This window comes from Panthera uncia, chromosome D1 (assembly GCF_023721935.1).
Source record: "Panthera uncia isolate 11264 chromosome D1, Puncia_PCG_1.0, whole genome shotgun sequence".
In the NCBI taxonomy this organism is placed as follows: domain Eukaryota; kingdom Metazoa; phylum Chordata; class Mammalia; order Carnivora; family Felidae; genus Panthera; species Panthera uncia.
In genome coordinates this window covers 79,129,056-79,143,417 of record NC_064808.1, presented here as the reverse complement: position 1 = coordinate 79,143,417, position 14,362 = coordinate 79,129,056, and the positions used below count along the sequence as shown (strand labels likewise).

General features: G+C 36.4%; 1 protein-coding gene across 3 annotated transcripts in view; it reads right to left on the bottom strand.

Annotated features, from left to right (window-relative positions):
- ARHGAP42 (Rho GTPase activating protein 42) overlaps positions 1-14,362 on the bottom strand; it is a 313,165-nt gene that overhangs the window by 212,001 nt on the left and 86,802 nt on the right. For all 3 annotated transcript variants that reach the window (XM_049620615.1, XM_049620604.1, XM_049620596.1), the window contains exon 3: positions 1,707-1,768. In XM_049620615.1, coding sequence (XP_049476572.1) covers positions 1,707-1,768 — 62 coding nt within the window. The remainder of the gene's footprint in view (positions 1-1,706; positions 1,769-14,362) is intronic.

Here is a 14,362-nt window from a genome sequence, read left to right as displayed (position 1 = left end):
TTCCCATATTCTTTCAATAATTCATGCTAGCTGATTGATCATTCTCCTGAAGTACTTGCACAGGATTTGAATAACAACCTCACTCAACCCTAAATCGTATATTCCCCTGGCTTCCACACCATTTAAAACTCTATTTTCACATCTCCCTAACCACTTTTTCCCATTTTCATCATCAGCTCTTCTCTGGGCCATAAGATACCTCCTACTCACATTTCCCCATTAAACTTGGACTTCTATTGCATAGTTCATGAAACTGGACTGAAGATTATGCATACAGTACTTAAAAGTATACAATTTAGTCTTAAGACTCCAATCAAACTTCCCTCCAGACAAAAAGCTTTTTCTGACCTCCCCAGAAAGGACGTAAGTCTCCCATAATGGCTCATATATATCTAGCACAGATTACACTGTACTGGGACCAGACCATTGTAGGCTGATGTTTCCTAAAAAAATATAGTCACCTATATTTCCTAAAAAAATATGTCACCTGACAGTCCACCTTATCTATCTTTCACATGGCCACCAAATTAATCTCTCCTAAATCCCACATTGGTTCTCCCATCCTTTTCAAAAACCAGCAATCTTGCTCTTCTGTAACACACACCAAAACTTTTTAGCCCACCTCTTACACCCTACTTATGACCAAAACTACCAATCTTCTAATACTCTCTGAGAATATCTGCCTTATTCTACAAATATATACAGTACCTCTTCTCAAGTTCATTATATGGCTGCCAAGTAATGGTTGTGTGATTCTTCCTTAGCTCAGGCAACATTCCCTGTGCCAAGGCCATCCTCCTGAAACTGTTCTCCTTATCCAATTAGCAGAATGACACCACATTTAATGCACATTTAATGCACATATATACATATGTGTATACATAATTCCCCAACAGGATGGTGAAGCCAGTGATAAAGATGGCATTTTAAACAAGCCTGGAACCCTCACTGTAAGAGACAACATCTTTATTACCATCAATACTTACTATGTGCCATGTGCTGCTGCAAATGCTTTATGACAATCCTGTGGGAAATGTACTAATTTTCCCATATACAAATGGGAAGTGAGGGTCATAGACAGAGGCCTTCACAGAAATTTTAACAAAATGGGTACAAAAATTATATTGGTAAATGGATAAATATATTATAGTAATTATCCTCTGATACTGCCACATTAAGTTAATCCATCAACCTGAAATGTTTTCCCCACTCTTCCCAGCCAAACAGAATCCTCCCAGCCTTTAAGACCTTTAAGACCCAACTGAAATGTCACCTTTTTAAGAAAGAATTATTTGCTCCTTTTATGAATTGTCTTTAATACTTAGAATGTATCTTTATTATAACACTAAAGTTATTTATAAGGTTACTCAGAATGGGTTTCTAATGACAATTCAATATTTTTAATTCTCAAAAGAATTAACTGGAAAACAAAATGAATATAATTTACACCTGATGAAATTACACCTGAAATAAACATAAATGGTATATATCATTAACAATAATTGATAATCACACTCATACAGAAATTATTGATAATCATAATCAAATTATTGATAATCATAATCATACAGAAATATTTTCTGTAACATTTAGTACATGTATCAAATATAGGGTCTGGTATGGCTAAGTCTAATTCAGAAGGTCTGGTCTTTCTTTCAATATGTCCAAACAAAGTTTTATTCTGAAGAAATGGGGAACGGACTTACCAGTCTCCTCCTTTCTTCTTCTACTGCAATGAGTAGTCTTGCAAATTCCTTTAGTGACTGAGCTATTTAGAAGATTTAAAAAAAAAAGGCATTAACCACTTTCCATTGTTAATATCTAATTACACAGGAATAAACATTACAATGAAGCTGGTTATAAATATGTATATATTCTGTGGATTTATGTTTCTATTAGCATAGAACACTATACATAATAAGATCTCAATGACTAACAGCTATAGATAACAGATATTTGCGTACTGAAAATTAAAATTTAGCACATATAGAGTATAACATTTTTTCTTTAAAGATACTAAGGAAATACAGTATATGTATGTAATGTATAACTTATATTAATAAATAAAAGTTTATGACTCATATTGCTTCTAAACAGAATCCTACAAATAATGAATATATTAAATCTCTAAGAAGCAATAAATCCAGTACGATTTAGATGTACTTATTAGCAGCCAGTAATGCAAAGTCTGTTACTGACTTCTATCTAGAAGCTCAATAGTTACAGATACTTAAAACCAGATTCTCTATTCTGTATTACTCAGATATCAAGTTAGTTTAGACCCTGGGTAGTAAGTGTGTCTGGAAGGACTACCAGCATCAGCATTTGGGGAGCTTGTTAGAAATACAGACTAATGCCTCATCTCAGTTTCTGCATTTTAATAAGATCCTCAAGTGTTCGTCTGCATATTAAAATTGGGAAGCACTGTTTTCTTTTTTCTTTTAGCTTTTATTTAAATTCCAGTTAGTGAATATACAATATAATAATTATAATATATGTAATATTAATTTCAGGTGTACAATTTAGTGATTCATCATGTAGGTACAAAACCCAGTGCTCATCACAAGTTCAGATAGCTGTCTAAAGAATCACTGCTTTAGAAAGCTACCTGAAGCTATACTGCCCTGGCTTGGAGAAAATATCAAATACTCCTAGAAACACTGGGAGAATAAACCAAAATGTAAGTCAAGAATTACAGTAACGTATTCTTTATAAATATATAGTCCCAAATGGCAATTGTAAGACAGTAATTCATCCACATCAATTTCTATACCTTATACTTAATATAACTAAAGTTGGAATGTTTTGATTATAAAACTAATAAAACAAGTAAGGTGAAGGCAAAAATTATTTCCATTTAAGGTTATTTTAATGTTTTTATTTATTTTTGAGAGACAGTGAGAGACAGAGTACGCTATGAGCTGGGGAGGGGCAGAGAGAGAGGCAGACAGAATCCAAAGCAGGCTCCAGGCTCTGAGCTGTCAGCACAGAGCCCTATGTGGGGCTCAAACTCACAAATCACCTCAGAGCCACGTTATAATGACCTGAAGTCTGAAGTTTAACTGACTGAGCCACCCAGGTGCCCTTCTATGTAAGCTTTACCTTCCCTTCTACGTCTTCATTCTTTAGGCTCCTTATGTCTTCCTACACCCATACAAATTATTAAAAACATTCTATAAGACCAGAAGTCTAATAAGTCTGGCATAAAGCCTATAATAAAAGTAGATAAGTGAGGAAAATAAATCCAGAGTCTCATAACAGAACTTATTAAGAAAAAGAATATTTTCCATTGAAGAATTTAAAATTACAATCTAATTTTTTTTCCCTCCACTCCTCTTTTTAGAACTAGTAGGCTTACACTAACAAAGCTGGTTTGAAATGCTATCACTATGATTACTTCATATTGGATTTTATTCACAGATGCCAAAAGAGAAATCAAAGAATTATCTGGGAGACTCAGATTAATCCGATAAACACATTTTTTTAAAAATTTTTTTAATGCTTTATTTATTTTTGAGACAGGGAGAGACAGAGCATGAACAGGGGAGGGTCAGAGAGAGGGAGACACAGAATCTGAAACAGGCTCCAGGCTCCGAGCTGTCAGCACAGAGCCCGACGCGGGGCTTGAACTCACGGACCGCGAGATCATGACCTGAGCCGAAGTCGGCCGCTCAACCGACTGAGCCACCCAGGCGCCCCAACACATTAATGACCTTAGAGTAAATATGACACTTTTTTTTAATTTAGAAATTTGAGATTTTAATTTCTTCAAAAATAAAATGCTACAATACAACCCACTTGTGACAACAGTAAACTGAACAGAAAGACATTTTACAAATATATAAAAAGTTTTAAATGGAGTACATAATAGCATACTATACTTTTGTACTTTGGGTAAAGAAAGCATTCCATCACCCTGGCAACTATCTATTGCCACCGAAGAGTTCTATTGGTGAGCCTACAAAAATGTCAAAAAAATGTGGATAATGGAAGGAATTATCTACAGAGAAAGATATGCCTACAGAGAAAGAAAACAAGAGGTAATCAGTTTGGTCTACAGGAATTGGAAGCAGCAAGTACTGCTGAAGGGGAGAAAATAAGAGGTGATTAAAAGTAGTTGAAAGTCTGTTTAAGAAGTTCTTTAATCCCAGATTTCAAACTCAATGCCTCCTAAGCTTTTTAATTAAAAATAAACAAAACAAAAACAACTACCCTCATATGCTTCTTTTATGGGAAGATACTAGATAAGGCACTCTAACAACACTTGAGAATAAATCAAGAAAAGAGGATATAGAATCTAGAAGTAGGGTATCCAATATAGCATAGAAAGCAATGAAATTCTCATGTCAACAGAGAGATATTCCAGGACAACTATTGCATAAAAGATTCAGACAGGATCATCTAGACTGGAGCAATAGGTTATAGGCTCCAAGAAATGTCTCTGGAGAATAAAAATGGAACCAATCAATATCCTAATGTATCTGAATGTAATGAAAGGAAATTTACAATTCTTTTAAAGAAAATTCAAAGATAATTACTAACCCTTGGGAAAACAGTTATTTAGTAACACCATGAAAATAAATTAAATAACTCAGTTTTAGTATGTGCAAAGTCACTATGATATAAACATAACAGTATAAAATGAGAAGAATGTATCTAAAACTGAGGAAAAAGTCAAGTAGTAGCAAGACAATCATGGTCTTGAAAGAAACAGAAATGGCTAAAAGTTCAAAGTGATCTCTGTGAGTAACTAAGTGGTGAGGGCTTGTAAGATGAGAGATTGATAGTTTTTGTTAAGCCTATTAAAAATCTTTTAACTTTTTTAAATAATGAAAAATAACACATGCTATAAATGTTTTATTTTCCTACTAGCCTAAATTTTAGGAGGCTAAATTCACTTACTAATTTTCCCAGAGTTAAGTAAATATCTAGCACATAGAAGCCTGACAAGCCTGTTTTGTTTTGTTTTTTGACAACAGGTATTTTCAGAATAAATGAAGATGTAGCTTGACTTACTTTTTTTAAATTTTTTAATGTTTGTTCATTTTTCAGAGACAGAGAGAGACAGAATGCAAGTGGGGGGAGACAGAGAGAGAAGGAGACAGAATCTGAGGTAGGTTCCAGGCTCTGAGCTGTCAGCACAGAGCCTGACACGGGGCTCGAACCCATGAACCATGAGATCATGAGCCTAAGTCAGACACTCAACTGACTGCGCTACCCAGGCACGTCTAGCTTGATTTAGATTGGCTGGGGTACACTAGAACCTTCTACCTGGTCAACCCAAACAACAACCACTGCCTCATGGAGTAGTGTCCTAATAGTCCCAGGAGCATCATCCCATGACACCTTGGAAGTCCACAGGCTTCCCCAAGGTAACTACTACTTCAAGAGTCAATTGAGCAGTTGCCTTAAGTCAGATTTTGGTTTTAAGTAATTAGGAAACTCAGATTCTCATTTTGATGTTGTACCTCCTTGTCTAAATATTAATGATGCTGTTTCCTGCTTTATTTGAATGGTGTTCTGGTCTGTTTCCCATGTAAATACTATTTATAGACTCAGTACAATAATAGTTTGTTATAATAAGAATGTCTGAGGAGAAAAATTTGAACATGCAAAAGCAATTGCATGTCTGCTTCCTCCCAACAAAAACTACTCTCCCTCCAGCAGTTTTCTAGGTCTGTCCCAATTTGACAATAAGTTTTGTCTCTTCTTCTTTTGCTGATTTTTCAGGGAAATGACTTCAAAGAACTAAGATTGCTCTTTAAATAATATAGTGTCAGTTCCATAAAACTATATGTTTCTTAGTCCAAATGAAGATATTACTGTTTTTCATTTGTCCTACATGGAAAATGAACAGCCAGGAACACCATTTAATGAATTAGTAACAGTGACTTACTTTTTCAACCCTTATCTAATGCTTTCCCTGAAGTCTTTTTATTTATAATGTTGAAGTATTGCATTAATAGTTTACAAAGCACAGGGGCACCTGGGTGGCTCAGTGAGTTAAGTGTCCAACTCTCAATTTCAGCTCAGGTCATAATCTCACAGTATGTGGGAGGACTGTGCCCCACATCGGGTTCTGTGCTGACAGTGTGGAGCCTGCTTAGAATTCTCTCTCTCCCTCTCTCTCTGCCCACCACCCCCCCCTCCGACTCCATTCACATTCTCACTCCCTCTCAAAAATAAATAAACCTTTTTTTAAAAAGTAGTTTACAAATCACAAAATAACAGAAAAAGAAGATGAATTAATAATTCTACTATGCAAGTATAAAATAATTCAAAGTATTATTGTGTAAACTGGGTTTTCAGACAAAGGGCTTGATGGATAGCCAGTCACTTCCTAGCCTGGCCCATCCTCAAAATCTAAAGGCAGCTCTGACACAAGTCAGGTAGATCCATACTGCCAAGTGTACCCCAGCAACTCTTCAGAGATGAGAAGCTCAGAGAAGAGTATTAGAATCTCTGGTGACCAGTACCCACAAAAGCCTTTAGAGACCATGAAAACTGATAGGGAGTCCTGGGCAAAAACAAATTCCCCACCAGGCCTTGGGCACAAGACACATGAAATGATTCCTCCAGCAACCACCCATCACAGTGCCTTAAACAAAATAGCTATTGATGTTGACTGCTTGAGCAATTTCTTCTAAGACTTTACCTAAGTAAAATTTAAAAATGTTTTTTAGTACATGCAAATTTCTAATTCCCAAACACATTTTTATAAGCAATTATATGTGATGGTCTATATCTTATCAATGTTAATATATACATAAATAACCATTTCATTATCTGATTTGGGGATCCACACTAACATTAAATATAACAGCTGGTCTTGCAATTACAGATTCTGCCCATACCTAGGTGTATGACAGGAGCTTGATTAAGTGAGAGCAATATTCCAAAAACAATATTTAACACACAGTGGGCTTTCAATAGATGATTGTTAAATTAATTAACAAGTTTAATAATAGATTTCCATAATCTACTAGCTCTATAAGGAGAAACATACTGACTCTTATTCTAGGTTTCATAAAATATTATAAAAAAGATAGGCCAGATACTTCAGAAAATTATGTTAGCTATCTACATTCTGGCCACCTGCATGAAACTTTCCTGGCTGTATTCACCATTAATAATCTTTCCCCTTCCTGACCATCTGGACCATGAGATTAGTGGAGAGCAATCAAAACACAGTTTCATATATAAATGTTAATTTTCCAACAAATTGTTGAAGTTAAGAATATTGCTGTAGGTTACCATTTTTATCTCTACAATGTGATATTGGAAAAACACTTTTGAAACAAAAGAAATCTATTATTCAGGTATATTTATGACAGATCTCAAGAGTATAAACATTCACAAAGACAACAATTGAAATATACCCACACGTTGAGGAAGTATAAAAATGGTTTCTGTATTTACCAATATCATAAATTCTAAAAAATTCCTGAGCTATCTAAAATATCTATTTCCTCACTCTATCTTTTCAGCAAGCTTAAGTTCACCCTACTACTTTTGACTGTGGAAATCCTGGTTAGTGCCTAGAAGACGGAATAAGAAAAAATAAAGAAAATTATTCCTTGTTCATTGTTAACATGACTCCATTACAGTAAGTACTAAGCATTATACTATTAGCTTCCACAACTGATCTGCTTGAGCTTTACAAATTTCACAATTCAGAGATTTGAGAAAGCATGTCTCTCTCACATCCAACCAACATTTGTATCATAATCAGATAATGATGTGTTAAATATTTCTCCCTGGAGTCTTTTTTTCTCAAACCTAAGCAGAATAAATACACATTCAAACAGAAGTACAGATCACAAATTCAGTGACATATACCATTATGTCAACAACATATTTTTCAGTTAATAAGTGAGCAAATCACCTATGACGATCAGATATGCTGATGAATAGGGGAGAACTGAGTTAGTGGGATTTAGACTTGGCCAAATTTCAAGGAAAACATGAAAACTTATAAAAGTCTATAAAGGCCAGATTGAACCAATCCAATCATTTTAGAAGTCCAGATAATGCCCCAATAGTCACTTTACTATTCTATTTGGGTGGACGACATAGACTATCAAGGCCTTTCTTCGTATCCTTCTTGCACTTTTTTTTCCCACAGAGTAGAAGAGAAGCAGTAAAATACCAACACTTAACTGAGCATATGAGCCAGAGCAGGTGAATTTAGATCTGACTACATTAAAAAAATAAAAGTGGAATCAACGTACACAACCAAGTGACACTCCGCAATACGCTATGAAACCTGCAATGAACGAACAGCACAGCAGCAGTTCATGCCTGGAACTCCCACTGAGGAAGTTCTTTGAACCTTTAGAAGATCAAAGGTAGCATAGTAACTGAACAGCAAGCTTTGGTTCAGGAACAATTTAACCCATTAACAAAGCAAGAAAAAGGATCATTTTGGTATGCCTGGAAAAGAAATGATGTCTGTAAAACTGTAAGATATAAAAAGTGACGCCAACTCTTCACACAATATCAACTAGATATGGTGTGTCTTTGTAACAATTAACACCCTCCACTTGATGGGCTGTCTACTCTGTCTGCAATACCAAAATTATTTGCAACCACAAACTCTAGTTATTTTCTAGAAGTCACAACATCAAATAAGATTGCTCCACTCTATTTGTGGCTTCAAGCTCCACGGATGCCTATTCACAAAGCCAGTAAATTGCTTCCTAAACCAACAGGAGAAAAAAAAAATCACAGGCCATTGTTGAATGCTGGCAGGTCACTGTAATACACCCACATAATCAGAGGCACTCATCTTTCTTCTAACACTTCACAGCCCCTTGGAATCTAAGGTCTCATGAAAACACAAAGAAACTCTAGTGATCTTTAAGGTAATTAAACCGTTCTCCAAAATGTCCTCCTGGTGTTTTTTTTTTTTTTTTTAACTTCCAAACCCAAATCAAAAAGATTACTTTTGAAAACAAGTCCCTATAAACTTGTATTTAAATTCTTCTTTCATATCCTACCAATGCATACTTGTATAGTATTGCATGCAAGTGTATTAGTTTTTGGCAGACATGAGATGTATAAGTTGGAAGAACATATTAGGTATTATTTTGGTAATAAAAATTTATTTGATATTATAACATAGTTTGCTAATTAAGAATTAAAGAACAATAAGAAATGCATAGCCTACACAGGAAAAAGTCATAAAACCTTTATCAAGTTGACCATGTACTCTGCATAGAGTTAAAAACTGCTACATCTCTGCTTTATCACTTGTCTATTACCATCAACTGTGCCATGTTTGTTCCATCCAGTACACAAATGCCAATCCAGACAAGACAAAGGGACAGAATCTTTACTTTGGAATCCATAATATCAAGACATTTCTTTCTACTTTCACTTGTTCCCATTTATTTTCTAACCATACTACCCAGATTCTTTGCAGGGGTTATGGCCAGTAATCTAGTCTCCTTTTTAAGTTCCCAACTCCTGTTTTTCGTGTCTCCCTCCATACTTGGGTTCCATTCCATGGATCATTGGGTATTAACCTGTGCTATACATTGGCATATGAACATGGGTTCTAACATTGTCCACCACTGCACTTTTGGGCTGTGATTCAGAACTTGTGGCAAGATGGCTATCTTTTACTCTTTTCTGGTCTAAGGTGGTTTTCAGTCTGGTTTCTCTTATCCTCACTGGTATAACAATGGGACTCAAAAGAGGGTTTACACCTTCTGTAAACCAGGGACTTCACATGTAAAGGAGAGCTACTACCACTACAGCAGATCGTTAGGATTACCTATTATAACTGAGAAGAATTAGGACTCCAAGATGAAAAGTCACAATGGAGGCACAGAAGTAATTCTATACTATCCTATCTAATGGTTTTTTCCTTCCCATATTCTCTCTGAATGAAGGTAGGGCCTTTTAGTAGTATCTGCTTTGAAACTGCCAAACTGCAAAGTAGTTTGAGAGTACTAGTACACACACACACACACGGCATATACATTATATAATATTAAGTTCAAATTTTGGCAAATGAATACATACAAATATAGACAGCCTTTCAATTTTACACAATTTCAAAATGTCATTCTAGCTGGTTTCTTTGAATTCTTCACACTATCTCATCACTTCAAATGAATTTCTTTTGAATTCCAAAGATGTTTTACACCAAGATCTTGTTAATAAGTATTGTTCTGTATAACACAGTCTCCAAGTCACATATTTTTGTTTTCTTTTGAAGCATACATTTTAGAAAATGAAAACATGTGTTATTCTGATGTTGCCTTGTTTTAATTTTATTTTATTTTAGTGGTGTTTGACCTGTTTCTCAAAGCCAAAACAAAACCCCCAATTCAGAAGTCATTTTCCCCCAATATGTAGAGCATACACACTCTGTAGCACCTCTATCAAGAGGCAGAGATGTCACACATGCTACCTCACTTAATGTCCACATAATGATATGAGGTACTGAGTAGGTTTTATCCTAATTTTGCAGATAAGAAAATGAGGATCAATCATCACCTGGAGTAACTTGCCCCAAGTTCTCAGGACTAGTAAGTGGAGAAGCAGGTACTTAATTTTGATTGTTTTGTTCCGAAGTCTTTGTATTCCAGCAAACCATTATTGCCAAGGGAGAGGGAGGGGGAAGGAGGGGGTGCAGAAAGGAGGCAGGCAGGGAATGCCAGTGTACTACCCCGCTACATTACAGCAAAGAACAGGCTTATCATCCTTGAAAGTAAACAGTCCCAGAGCTGTTTGTGCTGAAGGGGTAATCAGGCCCCAAATATCCTGCCTTAAAGGAACAATCAGTAATTTGTTACTGACAGCCACTTCCATCAAGCCTTCCCAATCCTTAGCACTACTAGGAACCCACCTCCCAGCACTTCTTCACATTTCACAAAGACGGAGGCACCCCATTCATACTCCTCCTCTGTACCCAGTCTTCCTGCCACCACCCTACTGAGGCTTCAACATCCGCTTCCTTCCTTGTCCAATATCCAGTTTCTCTCTTCCATAACCTCTTAACCTCTAGTGACCTTCTCTCTGCGGTAATTCACACACCCACAAGGACACTAAGAGTTCAAGCTATCTAACCCCTTTGCCTTTTGCTTTTTGGCAATCCCTCTATTCAACTCTAGTGTACTCCTAGTCCTATTTCCCACAGTGGCTATCTAAAAAGAATTTTGTTTCTCAAGAACCCAGCCCCAACTTCCCCTTACTCACTCATACCAGATGGCCTAGTCTCCTGCTTCTCTGAGGGAAGTTCAAGACCCCTGATTAACACTATCTTTGTTCATTCTCTTCAACTTGCCTGTCTCAGAAAAGGGGCCCTCTTTCTCCCTATGAAGCTTCTAATCTCCCCCTTCCTCATCTCTAGCTTCATTTCTATCATTTCCATCATCACTCTTCTCTCCACACAGCTGTTTCTCCTCCTCCCAAGTCTACAAAGGTATTACCATATACTCCTATCCTCATGAAGTTAGAAGAGCAGGAACACCTGAGGGTTGGCAGAGGAGGAGGGGATTTATTTGACACATACACCAGCACTGCACAGAGCTCTTTAATCCTCAGTACCTCACAAGGTGGTCTCAAGTAAAACACCCAAATCTTCACTCACCATTCTATTTTTCAAATAGAAACTGAAATATAGAGGTTAAATAATACCCAAGATATTACAGCTAACAACTTGCAGGATGAAACTTTGAACCTGCATGAATCACATGAAATGTATCCATTTTCCCACTACTCCAGGCCTGATTCATGAAATTGAGCAAATTCATGAAATTCATGAAATTGAGCAAATCCAGTTACCTCCCAGGAATTTCTACTATAGATTCCGTATGCATCTCAAAACATAACATGTGTCAAAACTTAACCCATAATTCTCCTCTACCCTCGGGTACTCTGCCACATATAAACCCATAAATGGGCTCAAAACACCATTTTGTTAGCAACTCAAGCAATGGATTAACCTCATTCCTCCCTTCCACACATCCAGTCACCAAATACTGCTGGACTTTCTCCTCTACCCTTCTTCCATACCCATAGAAGGATATCACTTCATCTCTGCTATAATATTACAGCAGCCTGATTATTGGTTTTCCAGCTTCCATGACTCTAATTCATCATATGCACTAATGGTCAGAATAAAATTCCTAAAGGGCACCTTTGATTATGTCATTATTTAGCCATTCAAGGTTATTGATTTGCATAAAGTCCAAACGTCCAAACTCCATATTGCAAGCAACGTGGGGCCTCCAGTATGTGACCACAGGTACCTTTCCAAGTATCTTAGCCTGAAATGCTACTATTTCTAACCTCTAACTTAGCACTTTGAAACTACTAGACATTCTTATAGTTTCCAATTTCCATGCTTTTCCTTTACCTGAATTTGCTAAACTGTATGTTACCTAACCACTAGGACCCAGATCAAATAACCTCTCTATTCAAGCATCCTCTGATGTCCCCAGTCAGAAATCCCTTCTCCAGCTTTGGTGCTCTCGAGCATTTTTGTTTTTACTATGCTTAAAGCACTCAGCACATTCTCCTTAGTATTATAGTAATTATATCATAAAACTATTTTTATTCTTACCCTCCATTTTATAAGGCTACAAGAATATTTTATTCACATATGCATGTACTAAATTGCACATAAGGTTCTTTGCACAAATATATTCATTAGTGATAGAGAATTCTACAGAATCCAAAGTCTATCAGCATGAACTAAGTCACACTTTGTGATTTTAATTTGAAAAGCTGATTCTTTTTCATGTCTGGGAAATCTGTAGAGCATCTACACTGGCCCATGAATGCCAACTCTCATTCTAAGGGTATGAGAATGTTTTGCATAAACTAAACTGTTTGTTTTGCATAAACTAAAACCTTTTTTCAGGCTATGAAGGACAATATGGCAATAAATGACCAGGTTTCCCTACAAACATGTCTTCTTACAGCGTTAGTGGCTCCACTGGGAGAATGCTGTGCATTGGGGATCTGGTGATCCAAAAAGCACAACTGCAGTAGACTTTTTCCCCATTTTAGTACTCTTTCCAATTGAGCTCCCCTCAGTATAAACACTAGTCTATTGTTGAGAGTAGCTGTTTTCCACAGGCTTATATCAGACATCATGAATCTCCATAAAATTAAACCTCCTGTGGAGATTTAAGGAATATCCATATAAGTAAAGCCTCTTCCTCCCAGGAGATTCAACCTTCATTCAAGTCTAGGGTACAGATCAAGAATCAAATTTTTAAAGCTTCCCATAGTTGATTCTGATGCCAGGCAGTTTGGCAACTATTGGCATTTATGGAAGGCAGGCAGGGGGAGATTGCATGAGGAATTAAGAGTTAAAACTATATTTAAATACAAAACAGTATATATTTTAATAAGATTTGTAAGAATTATCTCTACTTCCTCCTTGAAGCTTATCAGTATTTTCAGTGGCAGGAATAAGTAGTACTCTTGGCCCTCATGGTTATGGAAGAAACAAGACATTCTCTTTCAGTCCCAAGAATGAAGCATGACCTGAAAGCTCTTCTTTCCACAGCGCTCAAAATCATGACTCAGCAACTATTTTGAATTCTGTGTCAGAGAAATTACCCAGAATTAGCCCTTTTGTCCAGCCACATATGTCTAAATTAGTTTATAAGGTAAGACTTTTTTTTTAGGCCTATTTTTCAACTCTTTTGCTTTCTAATTTCTCCCTCTATAGTCTGTTTCTTCCCCACAGCCAACCAAATCTCTCTTCAGTGTTCATATGATTGCCATTGTCTTTGTCAATGAGTCTTCCAATAATCTCTGGGTGTTCATGTCCTGCCTCCTAACTCACTTATTTCAAACACAGTTTCTAGAACTGTTGCCTTTCTGGTCCAAACATTTTATGTCAAAACTGAAACTGTACTTTTATTATTTCATTCACATTTAGAAATGTTCTCTCTTGGTCCATAAAAGATTTGCTGAGGAAGGCAATCTTTGACTCACTCTGGCAAATACTTCCATGCTATAATTTATCACATATACAGATGCCAGAATAAACCTCCTAAAGGGCAACTTCAATCAAAAGCCTTAAGTGTCTCTTGAGAATATACAAATGAAACTTTAGACTATGTGGCAAAGCCCTCTAACATATTCTCTGGCTCTCAATTCTTGTACTCCAGCTGAAAAAGGATATTACACCTTCACTTTCCTCAAGACTGCACATATCAAGACAATGAACCTTCAAGTGCACAAACTAAATATGCCCAAGCAAGGGAAGAAATCCAATGGTCTAGAGCAGAAGGATGCAGTGAAGAAATACTTTAACATCTAAATGTTTCAGAAAAAAATCTAGTGCTTACAAGCTAGCATGGCTCAGAAGTATTTTCTACCCTTATGGCTT